The 23072-nt window shown below is 44.1% G+C and overlaps 1 protein-coding gene across 4 annotated transcripts in view; it reads left to right on the top strand.

Annotated features, from left to right (window-relative positions):
* Positions 1-14725, top strand: part of LOC127001882 (uncharacterized) — a 102880-nt gene extending 88155 nt beyond the window's left edge. For 3 of the 4 annotated variants that reach the window (XM_050867099.1, XM_050867110.1, XM_050867087.1), the window contains exons 2-10: positions 512-823; positions 3194-3286; positions 5787-7335; positions 7633-7811; positions 7919-8138; positions 8984-9118; positions 9635-9775; positions 11166-11267; positions 14273-14725. In XM_050867099.1, the coding sequence (XP_050723056.1) occupies positions 786-823; positions 3194-3286; positions 5787-7335; positions 7633-7811; positions 7919-8138; positions 8984-9118; positions 9635-9775; positions 11166-11267; positions 14273-14533 (2718 nt within the window). In that variant the 5' untranslated portion in view covers positions 512-785 and the 3' untranslated portion in view covers positions 14534-14725. The remainder of the gene's footprint in view (positions 1-511; positions 824-3193; positions 3287-5786; positions 7336-7632; positions 7812-7918; positions 8139-8983; positions 9119-9634; positions 9776-11165; positions 11268-14272) is intronic. The other variant, XM_050867120.1, reaches the window with a different exon arrangement.
* The last annotated feature ends 8347 nt before the right edge of the window (positions 14726-23072 follow it).

The following is a 23072-nucleotide window of genomic DNA, read 5'->3' as shown; positions in this document are numbered from 1 at the left end:
CTCCGTCCCCTTAAGAGCATCAGAGGCGACACATTTCCAGTTTCATCTTCGCCTGAGTCCCTTCAGGTGCCATTTTTATTTTGCCTGAAGGGAATTTGCACTTATTTTTCTGCACCTGGACACGGCAAAAACACCACCACTCCCTTCATACTTTCTCCTTTAAAAGTGAAGCAGATGTCATTTTTCTTTTTCTCATCACGTATAGTAATTAACCACAATCCCCTCCCGTACCCCATCACATCCTTCAATAATTAGTCGGGAGGTGCGTAGGGAAAGCAGCGTGTGGGCGTACCGTGTGGCTTCCGTGAGTGGAGGAAAGGGAAGCATTTCTTTCAGAGACGTTGGTTTTTATTCCTCTCCGCGACACGTGGGAGGGATTAAATTGTAATCGTTTATATTTATTCTTATTCACATTATTTTCGTACAGATACATATATATTATCTGATGTTTTTTTCTTTATATGTGGTCGTCAGCTTACTTATGACAGATGTATATCCCATTTTCTTACAGGTTTTGTGAGTAGGATTCTCAAATCCCATTGTGGAAATATACGAAAAAACAAGGCAAGGAGGAGGGAGGGGCGGTAGAAAGAGCAGCAGTAGAGTGTAAAGCCAACCCGCCGCCAGGTAACACCAGAAGCGGCCACAGCAGCAGGTGATGGTGTCGGTGGGCTCGCCGCGCCAAGCACCGACGCCGCCCACCGCCAGCGACGGAGACAGAACACCGCCCGCGGGGACTACACGTCTTGCCGCCTCCTCCTGCCTGGCCCCACCCCTGCACGCGTATGTGGATATTACCATACACGAGAATGTTCTCCAAAAGGTAAGTATTGCTTCTGGATTGATTCCCCTCGCTATACATATCACTGGTATTGACTGATGCTCCTTGTAACTTAAATCACCCTTACTACAGTTACATAAGAAACCACATAAACGGTAAACTATACAATGCCCGCTTCTAACACATAACTCCTGTGTTCCTATTATTTATCGTGTTGTATTATTATTTTCTTCTTTTTTTGCTGATTCACTTATTCAGTCACTCACATATCCACTCACTCATTTTCTCACTCACTCACTCATACGCTCTTCTATCACTCAGTTACTAATTGTTCCATCCGTTTCCGTCTATCTCTCCTTTTCATTGTATGCCTTTGCGTGTATTGTATGGAATAACTGAACTGCGAAGCCCCTGACGAGGAGAGGCGATCATCCTGTGCACACATTGTTATCACACCGCCAATATGATACAGGCGTGCATGCTGCCGCCGCCTCACCACAGTTATTCTCACAGTCAAGACGTTTGTTGTGGGAATATTGATACTGGTAAAGCCAAATACTCACTTCTCCCTTTGAAGCAACCCGGCGTGCAGCTTCTGAGTAATTGCCTTCACTCTCAAAGGATTTATCGGGTTTATGCCAACAACTAACTCACTCATTTACCCACTCACTCGCACACTCCTTCCCTCACTCACTTCTTCAGTCAAACATACCCATTGTCTCATTTATCCCTTCACTCCCACTCACTCGCACACTCCCTCCCTCACTCACTTCTTAATTCAAACATACCCATTGTCTCATTTATCCTTTCACTCTCACTCACTCGCTCATACATTCACTCGCTCACTAACTCACGCACACGCACTCAGTTTTCTCACAGAATCCTTCATGTCTCCAAAACCAGAGGCAGAGAGGAGATGATCAAAGGCTTCTAAGCTGTGAAAGAACATAAGGTTTTGTGTAGGACTGAGTATAGGGATAAAGACGTATGAGAGAGAGAGAGAGAGAGAGAGAGAGAGAGAGAGAGAGAGAGAGAGAGAGAGAGAGAGAGAGAGAGAGAGAGAGAGTCATACATACTTATATTTTTTATAGTAACAAACAAACATGATTATTACAGATTTTCAGCATTAATATAATTGGATACGTTAAGAGAAGTAAGATCAAAGCGCTGGAAATGTGCATAATAAGTACTAATGAATTGCTAATGAATTGTTGGCGTTAGTGGAAATGATTACGAAGTGTTAAGAGCGTCGGTAATTCAATGTCTTTAGCGTTGGGTGATCCTGTTGCCTTAGCAGTATTTTAAAGCTCCTGAACCGAGGTCAAGGGGAAAGGGGAGTGGCTCTAATTAAAGGGGATCTGATGCAATAGTGTGTGTGTGTGTGTGTGTGTGTGTGTGTGTGTGTGTGTGTGTGTGCTGCGATGATCTAGGGCACCTGTTATATATATATATATTTTTTTTTATTAATCTGTGGTAGAGTTAATGTAATTTAGTCAGGTAACTTAATCTCTCTCTCTCTCTCTCTCTCTCTCTCTCTCTCTCTCTCTCTCTCTCTCTCTCTCTCTCTCTCTCTCTCTCTCTCTCTCTCTCTCTCTCTCTCTCTCTCTCTCTCTCTCTCTCTCTCTCTCATAACCTGCCTCCCTTCTACGAATCTCCAAATTAATATGTAAAAAAAAGTCCATGAAACTCGGTGTAAATATTCATCGTGACACACACCTGAGATATGCATTAGCTGGGACTCCTGCTCTCCCATCCTAGACTTCTTTATCCTTCAAATATGAAGTCCATCAGAAGTTACTTAAGAATGCACTACGGTAGGAGAGATGGCGAAGTGGGATAGTGATGGTGGAGGGGCCGAGGTGGGGCCGGTGGTGTAAATGGTGTTGGTATAGCTAGAATGTCGGTCCTCCCTTTTTCATTTTCCCCCAGGTTGGGTTGGCTGTGATGGTGGTGATGGAAATGGTGGTTATGAAAGTCACGGTAGTGGGAAAAGTAGTGTTAAGTCACCCATCCTCCGTTTTCTTTTCATCCACTGGTATGGCAGTGGTAGTATTGGGAGGAGTATTTGCAGTGTTAATTCGCTTATCCTCCCTTTCTTTTTCATCCAGGGTTTGGTAACAGTGGTGGTGATGGGAAGATTAAGTGTTAAGTCTCCCATCCTCCGTTTTCTTTTCATCCATTGGTGTAGCAGTGGTAGTGTTGGGAGGAGTATTTGCAGTGTTAATTCGCTTATCCTCCCTCTTTTTCATCCTCCGTTTTCTTTTCATCCATCGGTATAGCAGTGGTAGTGTTGGGAGGAGTATTTGCATTTCGCTTATTCTCCCTTTCTTTTTTATCCTGGGTTTGGTAACAGTGGTGGTGATGGGGAGAGTAAGTATTAAGTCTCCCATCCTCCGTTTTCTTTCCTCCCAGGTCGTGGTTATGGCGGGTTCGGTCTCGCGGGCAGATGAAGCACGCCGTACTGTTGGTCGTGTGTCTCGCTGCTTCGGTCCTCGTTCTCGATAGGTGAGTGCAGGTGGCGAGGAGGGACGATGAGAGTTGGAGGGTCATTATTATGTTAGGAAGGCCTGCCATGCGCCTCCTGTTCCTTCCTTCGCTCTTCCCTTGTTGAGTATACCTTATTCCACATCCGTCATTTTATTAACCTTTCTCTGGTCATTGTAGGCTAATCAGATAATTCAACATTCTCTTCTGGTATCTCATTCTTGACTCCTATACTGAATCAACACTCAGAGGGCTTCTTTTTCCGCGTGTTTTCTTGCTGTTCCCATTAATGTAAAGAAAAATGTTTTGTGGGGTCCACTTTGTCTCGACGTTTACGTCTTCCCTTCTATGTTTGTTTTAGCTCATTGCCTAAGGTTTTGTTTTCTTCTATTCATTTCTCGATATACGAGGAATATTTTCTTCTTTTGTCTATTTCTGATTATATTCTTTTGCTTCCTTTTCCTGGATTTCCATTTCCTTACATGTTTTGGATATTCTGAGTTAGAGGAAAGAGCAAAGCAAAGGAACATTCCTCACTAACATGCGTTTCCTTTTGCGTCACGCCCTCGAAGCTCATGTGAAGCACCAGACAGCCTTGAAAGTATTGGCTGCTGCCGCTGGGTAGGAAGCGACAGCTGGACCTTTTGTGAATTATTAATATTCATTTTTAAGGGAATTCTCTCCTATTATTAGTAGGGGCAGGTAGTTTCATCTCATTGTTCATCCCATTATTTTTAAGAATGATAAGCATAGGCTGGTGATTTGATGTCATTTTTCATTAAAATAGAATTATAGTATAGAGGCAGGTAGCTTTCCATGATAGAAATGGACAGAGAGAATGAAGTAAGCAGGTAGATGGATGTAGATATGTTTATAGACAATTAAGATGGATTGGTAGACTAGCGGTGTCACTCCTAGCGTCCTGTATGTCCACTCCTCCATCCTCATCACTCTCATATGATGAACATAAGCATCACGTAATGATCCTCATTATCATATGACAAAATAAACATGAAAATATAAGTCATGTGGACACTAATATTAATCTAAAATAATACGGTGGGAATAATAACACAGCTTTTTATATATCTTTGCAGCAATATGGAGGCAAGGAGTAATAAGGGAGAGGACAGTTGGCTAAAAAATCCCCTATCCCTTTCTCGCCTTCCCTATCAACACCACCTCTGCTCCCCCACCCCCACCCCCACCCAACCCCCACCCCTTCAGAGTGTGTGTGTGTGTGTGTGTGTCTTAAAGCTCCTCTCAAGATGCTCTCAGGGGAACCTTAAGATGAAAGCAGTGAGGTCTGGCAAAGCCTGCTTTACCTTCGTTTCCGTCGAAGAGGAAAGTCTGTCATTGCTCCTCCTGTCCCTTCCTCGCTCTTCCCTTGCTGACTGTACCTTTTTTTTTTTTCAGCAGAGGAGACAGTGCAAGGGCGTAAAAAAAAAGAAAACAATAATGAAAAAAAAGCCCGCTACTTACTGCTCCTAAAATGACCTTATTCCACATCCGTCATTTTATTAACCCTTATCTGGTCAGTTTTCACATCTTCCCTCTGATTATTCATAAACTTCATATGATGAACATAAGCATCACATAATCATCCTCATTATCATCAGGAGCACTTTTATGATAATTAGCATCTCCACGACATTGAACCTGCCTGTATCAGTATGGCCGAGGTCAACATGGCAGGAGGGGAGGGGGAGAGCTGAAGGTATAAAGGAAACCAGAGGATCTAAAGGATGAGGTGATGGCAGCTGGCGTGAGGATGAGCAGTAGGTGGGCAAGAGAGAAAAGAAGAATATGCTATAATAAGAGAACAAAGAGGGGGTTAAGAGTAACAGGAAACAGGACGGGGAAGATGGAAAGTGTATGAATAATCAGAGGGAAGAGTGAAAGCTGACCAGAAAAGGGTTAATAAAATGACGGATTGACGTAATTGACCCCCCTTTCGGCCACCTCTTCGGATTCTTTACAGGAGCAGCGAGTAGTGGGCTTTTTTATTATTGTTTCCTTTTTTTGTGCCCTTGTGCTGTCTCCTTTGCTGTAAAAAAAAAAGTAGAAGCAGGAAGTGAAGCGAAGGAAGGGACAGAAGGCGCATGGCAGACTTTCCTCTTCGACGGAAACGAAGGTAAAGCAGCCTGTGCCAGACCTCACTGCTTTCATCTTGGCCTTACCTGAGTGCATCTTGAGAGGAGCTTTGACACACACACACACACACACACACACACACACACACACACACACACACACACACACACACACACACAGACACTCTGAAGGGGGTGAGGGGGAGCAGGGATGGTGTTGATCGAGAAGGCGGGAAAGGGATAAGGGATTTTTTTTAGCCAAATGTCCTCTCCCTTATTACTACTTGCCTCCATATTGCTGTAAAGATATATAAAATGATGTGTTTTTGTTCCCACTTGTATTGTTTCAGATTAATATTAGTGTCCACATGACTTATACTTTTCATGTTTATTTTGTCTTTGTTTTTCATTCTTGGCATTATTTTCAGCCTCGTGGCAATAAGGACCGACCAAGGATACCCCTCGTTTACTGAGCAGGAAAAAGGTGCCTCTTCCGCCACCCTGACACGCTCCTCGCCGCTCGTTGAGGCTCAGTACGTAGCTCCCCCCAAAACGGAGCCAAGACAGAGGAGTAGTATTTCTGCTGCCGGAAAAGATACAATGCTGCTGAGTAATAGTGAGGACTCTGATGGTGAGTTCGAAGGCAAAGGAATGAATACCAAACTACCTAAAGAGACGCCCTCTAATGAGAGACTTCCTGCTTTTGTTTTGAGCAAAGATATTGAGAAACTCAAAGAAAATAAGGAGGAACCAAAGCATTTCACTGAGACCAGTAAAAATGCAAATGAAGGTGCTTCTTTTGGTTTCGTAAACAAGAATTTTGAGCCTCCACCACCGCGTCAGAGACAAAGAAGCGTCTTTGGAGACCTCTTGCAAGGGATCATGCAGGGCCAGACTGTTATTAATCCAGGGAGTCTCTTAGGAGCCTTGGCCGCGGTGAAGCAACTCGAAACCTTCCGACCATCACACACAGAACAAGAGTCAAAACACGAAGCAAAGGAACCGCCCGGAAGTGCAACAAGTTTTCCAAAAACAAATAATAATACTGATGGTAGAAGAGGACAAGGGCCTGACACAGGGTCAATAAAGAAAATGGTTGAAAAAGAGTCTCTTCAAAGTCAGAAAGAAAATTCTAGGAGTGAAGGCGGGGTTGGAGAAAAAGAACCCTTGTCTCCAGGGCAGATGAAAGGTGGTCAGAGACCAAACACGCACAGGATGAAGGGGGTAGTAGGAGTCATGTCGTCACTTTTAGGTCATGACAGAAGGCCTGGAGGGAGTGTTTTGGGGTCCTTCGTCAACAACCTTGCCCCGTTACTTTTGTCCAGTGCGCGTAGCAAGAATGATAGACAGATGGAAGGTGGTGGCGGTGCGTCGGAGCCCAGTCCCCTTGGGGCGCTTGTTGGGGGGTTGGGGCCTGTCCTCTTGGCAGGGATGGGAGCTCTTGGAGGTGGTGATCCTGACTCAGCATCTGGCCCACAAGGGATGGGTTCTGTACATTCCATAATCAGCCAAGTTGGGTCGTCCATCATGGCCGAACAGGCGCTCCACCCAAACTCTGCCAATACTTTTCAGTCTCTCCTAAGCAACCTTGGACCTGTTCTTTTGGCTGGCTTTAGTCAGGGGAACAAACAAGGTTCAGATAGAACAAGCCCATCCAACTCCAACCCCATGCAGTCTATTTTAGGAGGACTGGGGCCAGCCCTAATGGCTATGGGCGCCCTTCAGAAAGGACTCAGTAATAACAGTGGAGATGACAAGGAGCGGCCACCTCAAAGCCCCCTTCAAGCCATCGTGAGTGGAGTGAGCCAGAGCCTCCTTGGAGTCAAGCAGGCTGGGCTGGGTGGCCTTCTGGCCGAGGTGGCGCCCGCTTTGATGGCAGGAGCAGCGCATCGAGGGTCAAGGTCACTGCAGGGAACGAAGGGAGAGACCGAAGCAAGTCAGGACAACAACGTGATTGACTCCCCTGCCGATCATAAGGTAAGTAAAGCAACCACTGCCTTTCAGTCTTTCCCTGGTGTTGAGGAATAAAGTTGTGAAGGGGGAAGTACTTGTTCAATGTTTTGATAATGAATTAAAAAAGATTATTGCCAATGTTAAGGGCTACAATTGTATTCAATACCTTTCGTTTATCATCTTCCATTTCTACTTCATTTAGACTAAACAGGACAGCATATGTTAACAGAAAAATTATCAGTATTTAGTATATATAAAAAACTACGTAAAACTAAATGAACACTGGTACCACTTTTTTGTATTAAGACACACACCTTGTAGCTTTTAGGCACAAGGCTGGGCGTGGGGGGCGCTGCAGCGAGGCTAGTGCTGCAGGGGGCGTTGTCCTCACTACTACCGGAGGAGCTGTCGCTACCCGAGACCAACTCAGTTCGAGGCATTTGGGATATGGCCATCAACCTGGGCTTTGGGAACCCTCGCGACGACCATAACAGAACAAGGTGCAAGTGTGTGTGTGTGTGTGTGTGTGTGTGTGTGTGTGTGTGTGTGTGTAATTCATATAACTAATGGACAGTCATGAGTGACAACACAACTTTTCTTTAAGTAGTCGGTTCTGGCGGTGGCTGAGGGAGTACGGCGGGGGCAAGGCGGCATCAGACAGTGAGGACACCACCACACCGGCCTGGATCACCGCAGCCCTCACAGCCCACGACCAGCAGCGTGCGACCCACGCCGCCACCATCACCAAGGTGTACAAACGCCTGGAGGTTCTTCAACCGCTCTGCCACAACGTCCTGTCCGTCGGGGGACTGTTCAGCTGGAAGACGGTGAGATCCGAGCCCTAAGCCGCGCGGCCTGTGGATTTCGGGGAAGGCTGATTTAGAGGTACTGAAGTAAAGCTGCCTCAGGCGACGTGGCTGATTGGAAACCAGAAGAAATCGAATAAGCGGCGATTGGTGTGGACGGAGGAATGTCCTAGAAATGTAGTATATTTTGGGAGATCACGTCAGTAGTTTTCCCTCTGCTTATTCAATTGTTGTTTTTAACAAGGTGATTCTGCAGCGAGTGTAATTATTGTTAGGAGGATTTATACGTATTGGTTTATACAAATCTGTGCAGTCTTACATCCCCCTTCCCCCCCCACATACACACACACACACACACACACACACACACACACACACACACTACAGAGCTTCGTAGTGCAGTGGTTAGCACGCTCATCTCAACCGAGAGGTTCCGGGCTCGATTCCCGCGGGTGGAATGGATGCGGGTGGGTAGTCCGCGCACACACACACACACACACACACACACTAACATGAGTGCACATTGATACAGCGCGCCCACGCGTGCGCGATAGAGAGAGAGAGAGAGAGAGAGAGAGAGAGAGAGAGAGAGAGAGAGAGAGAGAGAGAGAGTGTGTGTGTGTGTGTGTGTGTGTGTGTGGCCTTATTCTGTTTGACAGGCTTGGGCACTCAGCTTGTGTCCACACACCCCAAGCTTCCTTCTATATTTTCTCCTTTCCTACTTCCTTCCTTCCTTCCTTCCTTCCTTCCTTCATGTCTTTCTTCATTCCTCTCTTCCTTCCCAAGTAGATGCCTTGTGTTTTTCCTCGTCATCACATGTTCTTCCCGCTCCTCACGCAATATTCCCCTTTTTCCTCCCTCCACAGGGCGTGTTGGCTGATGCAAGGGACGTGTGCATGGACCCTGACGTGGCCCCGCGGAGTAAGGACTGTGTAGTGTATTCCTTCGGCGTGAGAGACAAATGGGGCTTCGAGGAGGACATGGAGGACATGGGCTGTGAGGTGAGTAGACCTGAGCTTTAGGAACGAGCACAACCAAAGTATTTATGCAAAACGTACTAGTCATATCACTCTTATTTGTATATTTAACTAGAACATGTATTTTATGGAAATATAAATCACAAACTAGTAGTACTTGTATGATACATTGGGCCATTGACTACTCAAATAGATAACTGATTATGAGATGGCGCGAAGCACACAGTTTTAAGTTCATTCAAGGGCTTGGAAATAGGTTGTGAGAATAATGTTGCAAGAAAACTGAATACTACTGGGGGAGGAGGAAAGGGCCTCTGCTCCTAGTGGTGGTGACTCTGGTGGTGTTGGCCGTGGAGGTTGAGGTGGTGGTGGTGGCGACGTATACTGCTTTAAAGGATCATTAGCTATTTGCGGCAATGTTTAAGGATGTTTAAGCAACACATATAACATGCTCTCCATGCTCACACCAAGTATTTATTTCAGTTACTTGTTTCAGGAGTCACATGTTTGATACTTGTATTTATTTCCACTCCCACACAGGTGTTTGCATTCGACCCCAGCATGACCACGGGGAACCATAACCACTCCAGCAACATCCACTTCTACAACCTGGGCCTCACCGCGTCCTCCGCCGCCACCGTCACCACTAGGCACGGACAGGTGAGGAGGAGCAGAAGGGAGGTAAGGTGATGGTGAGGGAGGGCGCGGTGGAGGAGAGTCGGAGTTGTTGGGGAAAGTAATGATACACATGTTATAAAGGGAGGGAGAAAATATGATACACGCTATAAAGGGAGGGAGAATAGATGATACACGTTATAAAGGGAGGGAGAATAGATGATACACGTTATAAAGGGAGGGAGAATAGATGATACACGTTATAAAGGGAGGGAGAATAGATGATACACGTTATAAAGGGAGGGAGAATAGATGATACACGTTATAAAGGGAGGGAGAAAATATGATACACGTTATAAAGGGAGGGAGAATAGATGATACACGTTATAAAGGGAGGGAGAAAATATGATACACGTTATAAAGGGAGGGAGAATAGATGATACACGTTATAAAGGGAGGGAGAATAGATGATACACGTTATAAAGGGAGGGAGAATAGATGATACACGTTATAAAGGGAGGGAGAATAGATGATACACGTTATAAAGGGAGGGAGAATAGATGATACACGTTATAAAGGGAGGGAGAAAATATGATACACGTTATAAAGGGAGGGAGAAAATATGATACACGTTATAAAGGGAGGGAGAAAATATGATACACGTTATAAAGGGAGGGAGAAAATATGATACACGTTATAAAGGGAGGGAGAAAATATGATACACGTTATAAAGGGAGGGAGGAAATATGGATAACTTAGGTGGTGACAAAACTCTGAACTTTTAGAACTACTTTGTTATCGAATCAGATTAACATGAATGCAAATATATAACACTTTTTTTATATTGCTATGATTTTGGGTCAACCTATATTTTCCCGTTTTTAATCTCCACGTCTTTTACTTTAAATTTTTTTTTGATTTATTAGTTAAATACTTAATGTTTTTTTGCACATTCGTTTAGCCACTTTTTTATTTATTTTCCTGTTAATATCACCTTTCCTTGTATTTCATTATTTTCTTTTTAATTTTCATCCCCTCATCCCTTCCTTCCCCTTCCACATTTTTAAAATTCTATGAGTTTAGTTTTACATGTTAATATATTTGAATGAATCTCCCACACCCCTCCATTTCTTGCTTTTACATTTCCATTCTCTTTTCTCCCCGCTCCTTCATTCCCTTCTCCCTATTCCTACACTTGTCTTTCCTCCTCTTCGCCCCATCATTTACCATTCCTTTTTCATGTCACTTCTCTTTTACATTTCTTTTCCCATTCCCTAATCTCCCACGCCTCTCCCTTCCCCTCCCCGTACTTTACTTTCCCCAACTCTCCTGTCATTACAATCCCTTCCCTTCTTTTCCTTTCATCCCCTTCATCCTTTCTCTTTACCTCCAAATTTTTCACTCCAATTTGTTCCGTGCTGCCCCAATTATCAGCTGTCATTACCTTTCCTTCCAGGTGTGGCGCTTGTTCCCGCTGGCCGAGGTGATGGCGAGGCTGGCCCACAACACCACCGCTATTGATTACCTGAAGCTGGATATCGGTGGGGACGAGTGGCAGGTAAGTGAGGTGACAGGTGTTCGGTTTTTGGTCTTGGAGGGATAAAAGGGTACGAGTAAACCGCTCTTCTTTTTCTCCAACCAGTTTATTCCCTTTTCCTCCTCTTCTGTCCTTCCTTCATTCCCTCTTTTTTTTCTATCTTTATTCCCTTAGTACTTTCTTTACTTCCTTTTTTTTCTTCTTATTATGTGATTCTGATATTTTTCATCCTTCCTTTCTTTCTATATTCATTTTTTTCTTGCTTCCCTTCTGTCTTTTTCTTTCTTCTTCGTTTCTCCCTAACCTAACCTAACCTAACCTTTCTCTCTATATATATTCATCTTTTCTTTCTTCCTTTCTGCCTTTCTCTTCCTTTCCCTTCATTTCTCCCTCAGTTCTCCTTATTCTCCTTTCTCTTTCAATTTTCCTTTCTTTTCCCGTCTGTCTCCTTGCTTCCCCCGAGCTAATGGGGTTGCCTTTGCTTCAGGCTGACAAAGGGTAAACACTCATCATTCCTCGCATTTCTTCCCTTCCCTCTTTTCCGCTCCTGCTTCCCTAACCTTTCTCTGTCCTTTGCTTTTCGTCCTTCCTTCTGGCCAACTGAGACTGGCTTGGCTGCAGGGTAAAGAGGGGTCTGCTGTTATTACTTTTCTGCCTCTCCTTCCTACCTTCCTTGTTTTTGTTTTCATCATTCTTCCTTTCTCACTCTCCTTTTATATCTCCTTCCTTCCTTCCTTCCTTCCTTCCTTCCTTCCTTCCTTCCTTCCTTCCTTCCTTCCTTCTTTCCTTTCTTCCTTCCTTCTTTCCTTCCTTGCTTCCTTCCTTCCTTCCTTCCTTCTTTCCTTCCTTCCTTCCTTCCTTCATTCATTCATTCCTCCCTTCCTTCCTTCCTTGCTTCCTTCCTTCCTTCCTTCCTTCCTTCCTTCCTTCCTTCCTTCCTTCCTTCCTTCCTTCCTTCCTTCTTTTATCATTTTTTCCTCCCTCCCTTCTTATTTCTCCTTCCTTTCTTCCTTCTTCATTTCTGATTTTCACCTTTTCTTCCTTCGATCCTTCCTTCCTTTCTTGATTCCGTAATTCCCTCCTTTCATCCCTCATATCTTCCTTCCCCCCTTCCGTCTTTCCTACCATTTCATACAATTATTCGTCCGTTAATTTGCAGGTCATTAAAGCCCAAGTGTGAACCAAGAAGCCCTCTCTGCACGCTTTAGTAAATTGTGCAGTGATACAATATATATGAAGATACTAAATTAACTCTGCCACAACTCCTTCACGTAGATAATTGTGCTTATTTAATGTTATGTAGTAATTACTTTCTGCAGAATATTTTACCCCATCAAAGCAGGGGGCATCTCATTATAAGAATACATATGAACTCTTTATTATCTTTCCTCAGTGTTTGTTTTCCTGCGTCCTCCTCTTCTTAATCCTCTATGCTTCCTTTACTGTGTTTTCCTCCTCTACCTCCTCTATGCTTCCTTCTCTGCCTCCTCCACCTCTTCCTCTTCTATGTTTCCTTCTCTGCCCCCTCCTCTTCTTCCTCCTCTATGCTTCCTTCACGGCGTCCTCCTCCTCCAACTCCTCCTCCTCCATTTTTCCTTCTCATCGTCCTCCTCTTCTTCTTCTTCTTCTTACTCCTCCTCCCCTACTTGCTCATGACTCCTTCCTCCGTGTGCCGTGCCATTAATCAAAGGTCAGATTTCATTGATGAGGATTCAGCGAGCAGCAGCAGCCACATAGTTACGAAGCTTCTTGATCGTTTAATTGGTTGGTGATAATGAGTCTTGTTCGGATAAAGAATTTGCGTGTAGTATTTGGCTTGGATGGACATAAAACGTATAATCTGGCGTGTGTGGCATAGACAAGTAGATTTGATTCCCGAGTTCCGCCTGGTCGTGCGACAAGAAGAGGGTCAGTCGGCCGTGTCTGTCTGCCCCATTAGCCGTCATTACGCAGGTCTCTCTCTCTCTCTCTCTCTCTCTCTCTCTCTCTCTCTCTCTCTCTCTCTCTCTCTCTCTCCTTGGCATTCGCGGGTGTTAGGGGACAGAGACCCCCACAAAATAAAAGTAAAAAATAAAAATGTACCCCTTAGTATATCAGTGGCCGCAAAATACACTTAATTTAGCCACCTGTTGGCTCAGTACTGCAGTAGTAATATTTGTTGCATTTGAGGCCATGAATATGTGGCGCAACATCGATTTGTGTGGAGGCGAAACGACCAAGGCCATGGGCACGTTCGGTAAGCGGGTAACACGCGCACCACGCACCTCAGGGACCAGAAAAATGGCGCCATTAGGATACCATCCCGGGAGGTGGTGTGTGCTCCGCGCTCCAAGGCACGTGTTTGTAAATTAAGAAACGTGGCAGGCATGGGAACCTCGTCTGTCCTCTTGTGTATCCGCTTCCTGTCTCGTACGAACGTCCCGTTCTGCTATGTTTGCGGCTGCTTCTAGTAAAGGGTCTCCTACAAGATCTTTTGCTAGGATGAGCCGCAGGTCTGCTTAGAAGATGCTGCAGTGGGCCGCCATTTTATCATGGTGCGTCAGTTGTGTACCCTCATCCCCCGCTGAGATTCCAGTTATGTGACAAATCATTCGGTATTGGTGGAACGCGTGGGATCATCCACGGAATTTTCTAAGTGTCTGGCGACAGAGTGGGAGAGAAGTGGAATGGCGCTGAAGTGTGGGGACAAAGTGATTGCTGGGTCAGTTTAGTGTCTAGTTTCGCGCCGCGCGTGTATATATACAGCCGCGAACCTCCAAGCCCTGACTCCACCACTCAGGAACAGACCACGAATGTAAAGGGTCCACGTATATTCATTTGTTTATTTTCTAATTAGTACTTGCATGTACGTATAAGATTTGTTGATCGACTAAGTTGAATGGTTAACTTATGAACTGACTATGTATCTTAATGATTCATTAAGTGAATTATATATATATATATATATATATATATATATATATATATATATATATATATATATATATATTTATATTTTTTTTTTTTTTTTTTTTTTCTTCCATCAGGTGCTAAAGGAAACTGCGAAAAACAATCGCCACACACTCACCAACCTCAGACAACTCGGGGTCGAGGTTCACCTTGAGGACGCGCTGAAGGATCCAAAGCTGTACACACTCTTCCTGGAGACTCTTGAGGACCTGGAGAGCCTCGGGTTTCAGCTCTTCTCGTCCCGCGCGACGCAGAGACGCGGCTGGAGCTACCAAGAACCGCTACTTCAGGGGCGACAAGTGAGCCTCCACTACGACCTGGCCTTCCTCAGAGTATAGGGGTGGTGATGGGTGAGTGGGGCGGAGATAGGGAGAGTAGCAGGTACTATCGTAAGCATTGCTCCTCAAGACACTCAAAATCGCCGGAGACGAAATTTGGCAAGGTCGCTTTTCCTCCCCCTCTGTCCCCCTGTCCCTCCTTATATCCCTGGGGACGGGAACTGTCAGGCGAGTCCAGGTGTGTGTGTGTGTGTGTGTAAGAGGGAGAGAGAGAGAGAGAGAGAGAGAGAGAGAGAGAGAGAGAGAGAGAGAGAGAGAGAGAGAGAGAGAGAGAGAGAGAGAGAGAGAGAGAGAGAGAGGATTAAAGGGAAAGGAGAATTGGAGTGAAGGAGGGAAGACTTCTTCTTCTTCGTTTTATTATAATTATTATTATCATTGTTATCATTATTGTTATTATTATTATTATTATTATTATTATTATTATTATTATTATTATTATTATTATTATTATTATTATTATTATTATTATTATTATTATTATTATTATTATTATTATTAATATTATTATTTTTAGAAGAAGTAGTAGAACGGCATCACTATCAATATCATTACCTTCATGATTTCTCTCTCTTATTCCCTATCCTCTTTCTCCTCTTCTTCTTCTTCGTTTTCTTCTTCTTCTTCTTCTTCTTCTTCTTCTTCTTCTTCTTCTTCTTCTTCTTCTTCTTCTTATTCTTCCTCCTCCTCCTCCTCCTCCTCGCTTCCCTAATTAGTGGGCTGGAACTAGGAAAGTTTTCCGTCTCTCTCTCTCTCTCTCTCTCTCTCTCTTTTTTTTTATTTAAACTGAGAGAGAGAGAGAGAGAGAGAGAGAGAGAGAGAGAGAGAGAGAGAGAGAGAGAGAGAGAGAGAGAGAGAGAGAGAGAGAGAGAGAGAGAGAGAGAGAGAGAGAGAGAGTATTTATTTATTGTCATTGTTGTCCAAGATTAAATGTTTTGTGTTATAATTGTGATTTTTTCACCAACAAAATCAAATAATTTAGTGGAGAGTTTTTGTTTGTGTCACTAATTGTATTATCTCCTTAAAAGGAAATTATTTATATATGTCATTTTTTATTGAAAGGGGAAGGAAAAAATTCCAGTCTTGCATTTCATACAAAAAAAAAAAAAATCTGGAACACACTTGACGCGAGTAATTTTAGCATTCATTTAAGTTTCAGAGTTTTTAGAAAATGCAAAAAGTCTTTATACTGTACTACCAATTTTATTAAGAATGGTGTGGCAAGGCGGAGGCGACCAATACTCGCCCTCGTAAATATAACATGTTGTCGACCTCCTCACCTTTTACAGCCTCTCCTCACGCCTTTTGTCCCCCAGGTGATGCAGTTCATTCTCAAATATTCACGGCATCGAAACAGTGAATAAATTTCCAGGAAGAGTGACTAACATATGAAGTGAGAAGCATATCTATAAATCAATTTATATATTATTTAAAAAAAAATGTTTTGAAGGTATACAAGTATGTTGATTGAAAATTATGAATTGCAGGTAGTCGGTAATGAACACTAAATCACATAAAAGAAAGATATATATGGACACACCATTGCAGGATGAAAAGTAATACATTGCTGGATTAAAATATTCAACACAAAAGAAAATGAAAATGTTAGATATGAAGAAAGTGATAGAAAAATGGATTATATACCGAACTGATTGAAATGTGTAAGGAATTCGAAAACCACCTGTCAAAAAGCGGACGTAAGAATGCTGGTAAAAATATATACCTCCTCCTCCTCTCCCTTCCCTTCTGTATATCAGCAGTCAATATAAAGTACAGATCAGCTTCTTGCCGCAGCTCAACAGGATATTGGGTCTCTGCCTCTTCCTGTTTGTATTTGTCGAGACCATTCACTGTCCACCTTGCTCCGCCGCCTTCAGAGTATCCAATTAGTGGGTGTTAGCGTCGCCCTGATCCGATGCCACGCGCGCCACGGGTTATGAAGCCGCTCCCTTGACCCACTTTGAGCCACGCCGCGCCAGTGAGCTTAATAAACAGAAAGCTTTTCTCAGCCAGTCAGATGGAAATGTAGTGAATATTTTAATTTATTTCTTCGGTCCATTTATTTATTCCATTTTTTTGGTCACGAGTTATGTGTTTGCTATAGAAATTGGGTTATGATAGTTAGGTTTTGCATTTTATTTTGTAATTTGTATTGTGATTATTTTTCGTTCCGTATTTTATTTCCTACTCGCTCGTGCATTGACAGCGTGTAAGGCTTTTATTTATTCTTATTGTTTTTCGTCCTTACACTCTAGGCCATTCGGTATCGTTTTTCTGCTTCATTAATTTTGTTGAGAACCGGAAAGATATCGTGTGTGTGTGTGTGTGTGTGTGTGTGTGTGTGTGTGTGTGTGTGTGTGTGTGTGTGTTTCTATCTTCATTTTCATTACGGTAAGTCCTTCGATTGATCAGTAAGGACAAATAAAGTAATACCACTTAAGAATACGCATGGTCAAGGTATGGAAAACTGTACGTGTGGTCTTTCGGTTAATGTGAATGTTGCAACAAGCTCTCACTTCGAATGATGCGGAAAAGTACTGTGGAGTCTGAAAAGAAGAAAAAATCATTAATGTGCTTTCATAAACAAAAGAAAAAGTGCATGGAAATGATAACAACAAAAAAAAAGAGGACCGAACATTATTTGAATCATGAAAAACTAACTGATCCGTGCGAGGCGAGAGAATACATTTGCGTGGTTTCGAACACACAAGAACAACGGTTGGAATGGCTAAAAAGAGTATAAGCCATAAGTCTGCTTGGGGTAAACACGTGTCGTAACGTGTTAGAGAAATGGGTGGCTCGGTACGACTGTTATGTGGACCGAGTATTGTCTTGCGGGTTCACCTTTCATTACAGAGTGCAGCATCAACCTTCTGGGGTTATGAAAAGGAGAATGAGTGGAGGTGATATCACAGGAGGTGCAGATTTGGTGAGTGTGGAACAAAAACAGTAAGACGAAGGGGAACGCGGCAAGGGTGATGGAACAAAAAGGGATGAGGAATGGACTGAACTGTTACTGGTAGGCATGGTGGGTAAGTGAATGTGGTCAGTGACGATGAGGGAAATGGAAAAGGTAGAGAGGGTGGGGAGGGAATGGAAATAAAGTAAATAATAAGTGGTGGGCATTTCAAAGGGACATATGCTGGATTGGTGAGTTAGGAATACGGACAGATAGCAAGAGGAACAGAGGAAAAGGGAAGGGAAGGGAAATGGTGCGGGCGTTGGAGGAGATTCCAAAAGAACAGGCACTACCGATTAGGAGGAAGAGAAATGTGGGAAAGGAAAGGGACAGGAATAGATACGGAGACTACAGTGGAGCAGTAATGGGCTGAGAACGAGGAAGAGGAGTGTGGAAAGGGCGGGCTGGGGAGGTGGAACAAGAAAAAAAATAGGAACGTGAGGAGGGTGAACAAAGGGCTACTGAGGGGTGTATGTGGAGAGCTGTGTTAAGAGAAAGGAGCAGGAGCAGGAACGTAGCGGGGAGGGAAACAAAAGACTAAAGACAGGACTGAGCTGTGTGTAATTGAGTGAAAAAGGAAAGAGAATGGAGAAGGTATTGGAAAAGGAAAAGACGGGAACATTGGAGCAGAAACAAGAACAGTGAACAAGGATATGAGGGAGGTGGTGAGACAGTCCGCCTTTTTGCTGTTCGTGATGGTGGTGACGTACGATAATTTGCCTCCTGGTGTACATGGAATAAAGAAATACGATACTCACGAAACGACATTTTGTTTTCATAGTTATACATTATACCAAAATGAAAATGTGTCCGGTATAGTATTCAGCAGATAAATGGATATATAAATAGCATCTGTTCTCCTGTTTTGCGTTACGTTATCAGAATAAAACGTCCTTGTTTCCCACGAGTTGTTTGTTTGTTCGTGACGTTCAAGCAATAACTTTTTTTCGAGTCGTTTATTTTTCCTCTCATGCCTGCAACAAAAGCAACCCCCATTTTCATCAGTCTCGGAGTGGAAGTTTTTTCATACCTGTTTTGAACTCTCTTGTCGAGCCTCAGGTGGACATTACTAATAGTTTTAATTTAATTTTATTTTCATTATTGTTTGCAAGAAGCATGTTTATAATTCCCCGCTACAAATTCAACGCTTTGTTTTTTATATAATTTACCGCTGCTCACGATCTCCCTAATGCTGTTATTCAGTGAAATTTTCGTCTAGTGGAAAAGAGTAATGTTTGCGATGCTCACTACTGCTCTAGAGAGAATAATTAGTTTGGGGGATATGTAATGAAATACCAACAGCAAAACCATTCTATTCCGTTGGCATTTAACTCTGTGGGGGTGGGTGGACGGGTAGGTATTTGGCTGGGTGTGCAATGGAGAGGTTTATTTACTGTCTGCTTTGTTAATTTTTGTTGTACCACGCTGCAGCCGCCCCACAAGTAATGGACAAGAGTGAGGTGGCTGATGGTCTGCCTTCCTTTGTTACTCATCACCATTCGAGAATAAAAGTGCAAGGGATCGATTCCCGTGCGCATGACCGTCACCGCTTATCCTCTCAGTGTCTTATCCTCTAATACCATTCTCGTTGCTGCCTTCAGAAGTGGGTACAAGAGCCCTTTAGGAGCCTGGTAGCCTCACCCCCTTGCCCTCAGCCCCAGCCTCTAGGTAATCTAATTTTGCATGGTCCAACAGCGGTGCATGGTTGCCCTTCTCAGACACTTTTATATACTGACTTACGACCCCAAAACTACCTACTCGGCTCCGATAACTAGATTTATTTATAGCTTGTGTTGAGATGGTTAAATAGTGATGTTTTTGGTGGATATCAAGACACCTCTCTACCCGAAATTGACCTCTCTTTTGGCTACTCTTTACTTTTATAGGAGCAGCGAGTAGCGGGCTTTTTTTGAAACTCTTTTTGTTGCCCATGAGCCGTGTCCTCTGATGTAAAAAAAGAAAAGAAAAGAAAGTTAAGCGTTGATAACCGGTAAATCCGATGTTTTAAGTAAGGAAATTTGGCAACACTGTGGTCCAATAACATGTATTTCCTTGCCTCACTCCCTCCGATGTCCATTTAACATCACTACCATGTACTTCCTTTGCCTCACTCCCTCCGATGTCCCTTTAACATCACTAACATTTGCTCCCTTGCCTCACTCCCTCCGATGTCCCTTTAACATCACTAACATGTACTCCCTTGCCTCACTCCCTCCGATGTCCATTTAACATCACTAACATTTGCTCCCTTGCCTCACTCCCTCCGATGTCCCTTTAACATCACTAACATTTGCTCCCTTGCCTCACTCCCTCCGATGTCCCTTTAACATCACTAACATGTACTTCCTTTGCCTCACTCCCTCCGATGTCCCTTTAACATCACTAACATGTACTCCTTTGCCTCACTCCCTCCGATGTCCCTTTAATATCACTAACATTTGCTCCCTTGCCTCACTCCCTCCGATGTCCCTTTAACATCACTAACATTTGCTCCCTTGCCTCACTCCCTTCGATGTCCCTTTAACATCACTAACATTTGCTCCCTTGCCTCACTCCCTTCGATGTCCCTTTAACATCACTAACATGTACTCCCTTGCCTCACTCCCTTCGATGTCCCTTTAATATCACTAACATTTGCTCCCTTGCCTCACTCCCTCCGATGTCCCTTTAATATCACTAACATGTACTCCTTTGCCTCACTCCCTCCGATGTCCCTTTAATATCACTAACATTAATGCACCGTTCCGTCTCTTCGCATAACTCGGTTCATTACACTGTCTAATTAATTACGGTACTGATGCGTGCTTTGATTCCGTAATTTCTCTTTTTTGGTCACTCTTCTCTATTTAGGAGCAGTAAGTAGCGGGCTTTCTTTTTTCATATGGTTTTCCTTTTTTTTACGCCCTTGCACTGTCTCCTCTGCTGTAAAAAAACAACAAAAAACGCAAGGGCATTATTTATTCATTGTCCGGCACGGTAATGAAGAACAGTGGCGTGCTTAATGTGGTATCACGCGAGGGATTAATTAAACGCAACCGAGTGCTCTATTTTACCGCAAACCTGCATTTCCAGCATCAAAGCGTTTGTCATGTGATCTACAACTCTTCTCTGACGGCACGACGTAAGTACAGCGCTCAAGCATCCAAATCCTTTTAACTACGACACGATTGCTGATTATTAATACCACCGGAAGATATAAGACAAAATCCAGAAAAGTTGCTCCGCTCAAGGATGTGAAATATTGTGTTGACTGCTGAGGCTTCGTGTGGGGCGGTGGGGTGGGAGGGGGGCACATTTTCTAACCCTAATGAAAAGAAGCAGGCGGTAAGAGGCCAGACAAGACGAGGGTTAGCAGCAAAGAGGCAGTGTGGCGTTTGAGAAGTAAATTGAATGGAGTGGCTTTTAGCGGGTTTGTGGAAATAGGGTCAGGATTTGAGAGAGAGAGAGAGAGAGAGAGAGAGAGAGAGAGAGAGAGAGAGAGAATAAAACGGTAGTGGTGAAAGGGAGAAGGCGAAGTGGAATCTCTCTCTCTCTCTCTCTCTCTCTCTCTCTCTCTCTCTCTCTCTCTCTCTCGCACACTCACACACACGTAGCAAGCACGCAATTTCATTTTCCCTCGCTAGAAACTCTCTTCTCGCCGCCCTGGAAAAAGGTTGCAGTCTTGTGAACAGTTACCGCAGATGTTGTTTGTTTGTCCAACGCAACACACCATCTTATCCAACTCACCTCCAGCGCCTCTCACCATGTTGGCCCATCTGCTTCTTACCTTCCCACCCACCTGGCATTTATCCTCCTCCTACCCCCCTTCGCCCTGCTGGTTCTACTTTTTCTCGTTCTCCTTTTCCTTCTCCCTTTCCTCCTCCTCTTAATCCTAATCCTTCTACTCCTTATCCTCGTCCCTGGTGTCATGTATTCCTTTTTCATCCTTTTCCGTTTCGTCTCCTTCAAACTATCAGAACCCTTCATCATCACCTTCTACTTCTGTTTTCTCTCTTCATCTATTTTCTTCTTCCTCCTCTTCTTCCTCCTTCGCCTTCAACGCCCACGCTATTGTTTTTCCTTCTAACTCTTTTTCGTCCCTTTGCTTTCCGTTTCTTAGATCCTCTTGATCCTTGTGTTTTCCTCGTTTTTGCTTTCCGCTTGGCTTTGTTGGATTTTACCTCTCCCACTCTTTACCTGCCTCTGATGTTCGTTTTATTGTTTCTGTTTGTCTGTCCGTCTGTCTTTCAATGCCGTAAGCACTTGACCAACTTTTACGGATACACGACAGAGCGGAAAGCAGGATGGATAGGACTCGAGGACAATTTACTCTGCACTGCACGAGGGAAAGATGCACATTGTAACTCCCCTTCTTTAAACGTGACAAAAGAGAAACGCAATAAAGATCTGGCTGGCCCGGTAAAGTTTCCTTGTTTCGTATGCTTCTCTTTTGATGTGTGTGTGTGTGTGTGTGTGTGTTCTATTCCCGCTCCTCATTCTTCCCCAAACGAGGCCTCACGTTAGTACCCGTAAATATTTCGTTTGAAGCCGCTGGCCTGAAGGGCGAAGTGTTTGCCCTCTGCAACGAACAACAGGGGTTTGAGGGAGCTAAGGGGAAAATACTATCAATATATGATGTGTTATGTAGAGAGAGAGAGAGAGAGAGAGAGAGAGAGAGAGAGAGAGAGAGAGAGAGAGAGAGAGAGAGAGAGAGAGAGAGAGAGAGAGAGAGAGAGAGAGAGAGAGAGAGACTAATAGAATGACAAACAAGGAAACGAATGAGAAGGAAAATCACAACACGTGGGATTATTTTTCAGTAAATACTCATAACCTTCAGTACGTTTCCTATATATTGCCGCCGAGGGCAAGAACTTGAGGTAGAAAAATAAGATACCAATACCAATAAGACTCGAGAACAAAAAGAGATGCTGGAAGTTAGCAATATACATTACGTTAGGGGTGAAAGGGAAAGGGGAGGGGGAGGGGGTGAGAAACGTGGGAGAGAAGGTCACATGGAGAAGAAAGGGAGAAGGGGAGGAAACAGGTGTACTGGAGGCGTAATAGAGCTAAGGGGGAGGAGATAATGGGAGAGAAACATGAACAGGTAAAGGTTAGGAAGGAGGAGGGTAGGGAAGGTACTATTAACATTTCCTGGCAAGATTCCACATCGAACATTTTTTTCTTTCCCCTCTTCTGTATTAAATCCCGTGGACCCCCCCCCCCCCCCCCCCGCCTTCCTTTCTCCCCTCCCCGCGCTCCTCTTCATCTTGACCGCTCAAATTGATTTACCATGTTTAACAGCGCTCGAGTTTCAACAGGCCAAGATGATGATACTGAAAGAAAAATGTTATGCTAGAGAAAAAGTTTGCCTTGAGGAGCAGACGAGGAAGTGAAAGCATAAAGTCTTAGAGAAAATGCGCCGTGCAAGAAGTTTATTATTGTTTTATTAATGACGGCGGTGCGAGTGACAGGTGGTGACGGTGGTCGAGGTGGAGGGGTAAGGTGGTGGTGGTGGTCGAGGTGGAGGGGTAAGGTGGTGGTGGTGGTCGAGGTGGTGGTGGTGGTCGAGGTGGAGGGGTAAGGTGGTGGTGGTGGTCGAGGTGG

Source organism: Eriocheir sinensis, chromosome 2 (genome assembly GCF_024679095.1).
Source record: "Eriocheir sinensis breed Jianghai 21 chromosome 2, ASM2467909v1, whole genome shotgun sequence".
NCBI classification, from domain to species: Eukaryota; Metazoa; Arthropoda; class Malacostraca; order Decapoda; family Varunidae; genus Eriocheir; species Eriocheir sinensis.
The sequence above is the reverse complement of the archived record's forward strand: the minus strand, read 5'-3'. Positions and strand labels throughout refer to the sequence as shown.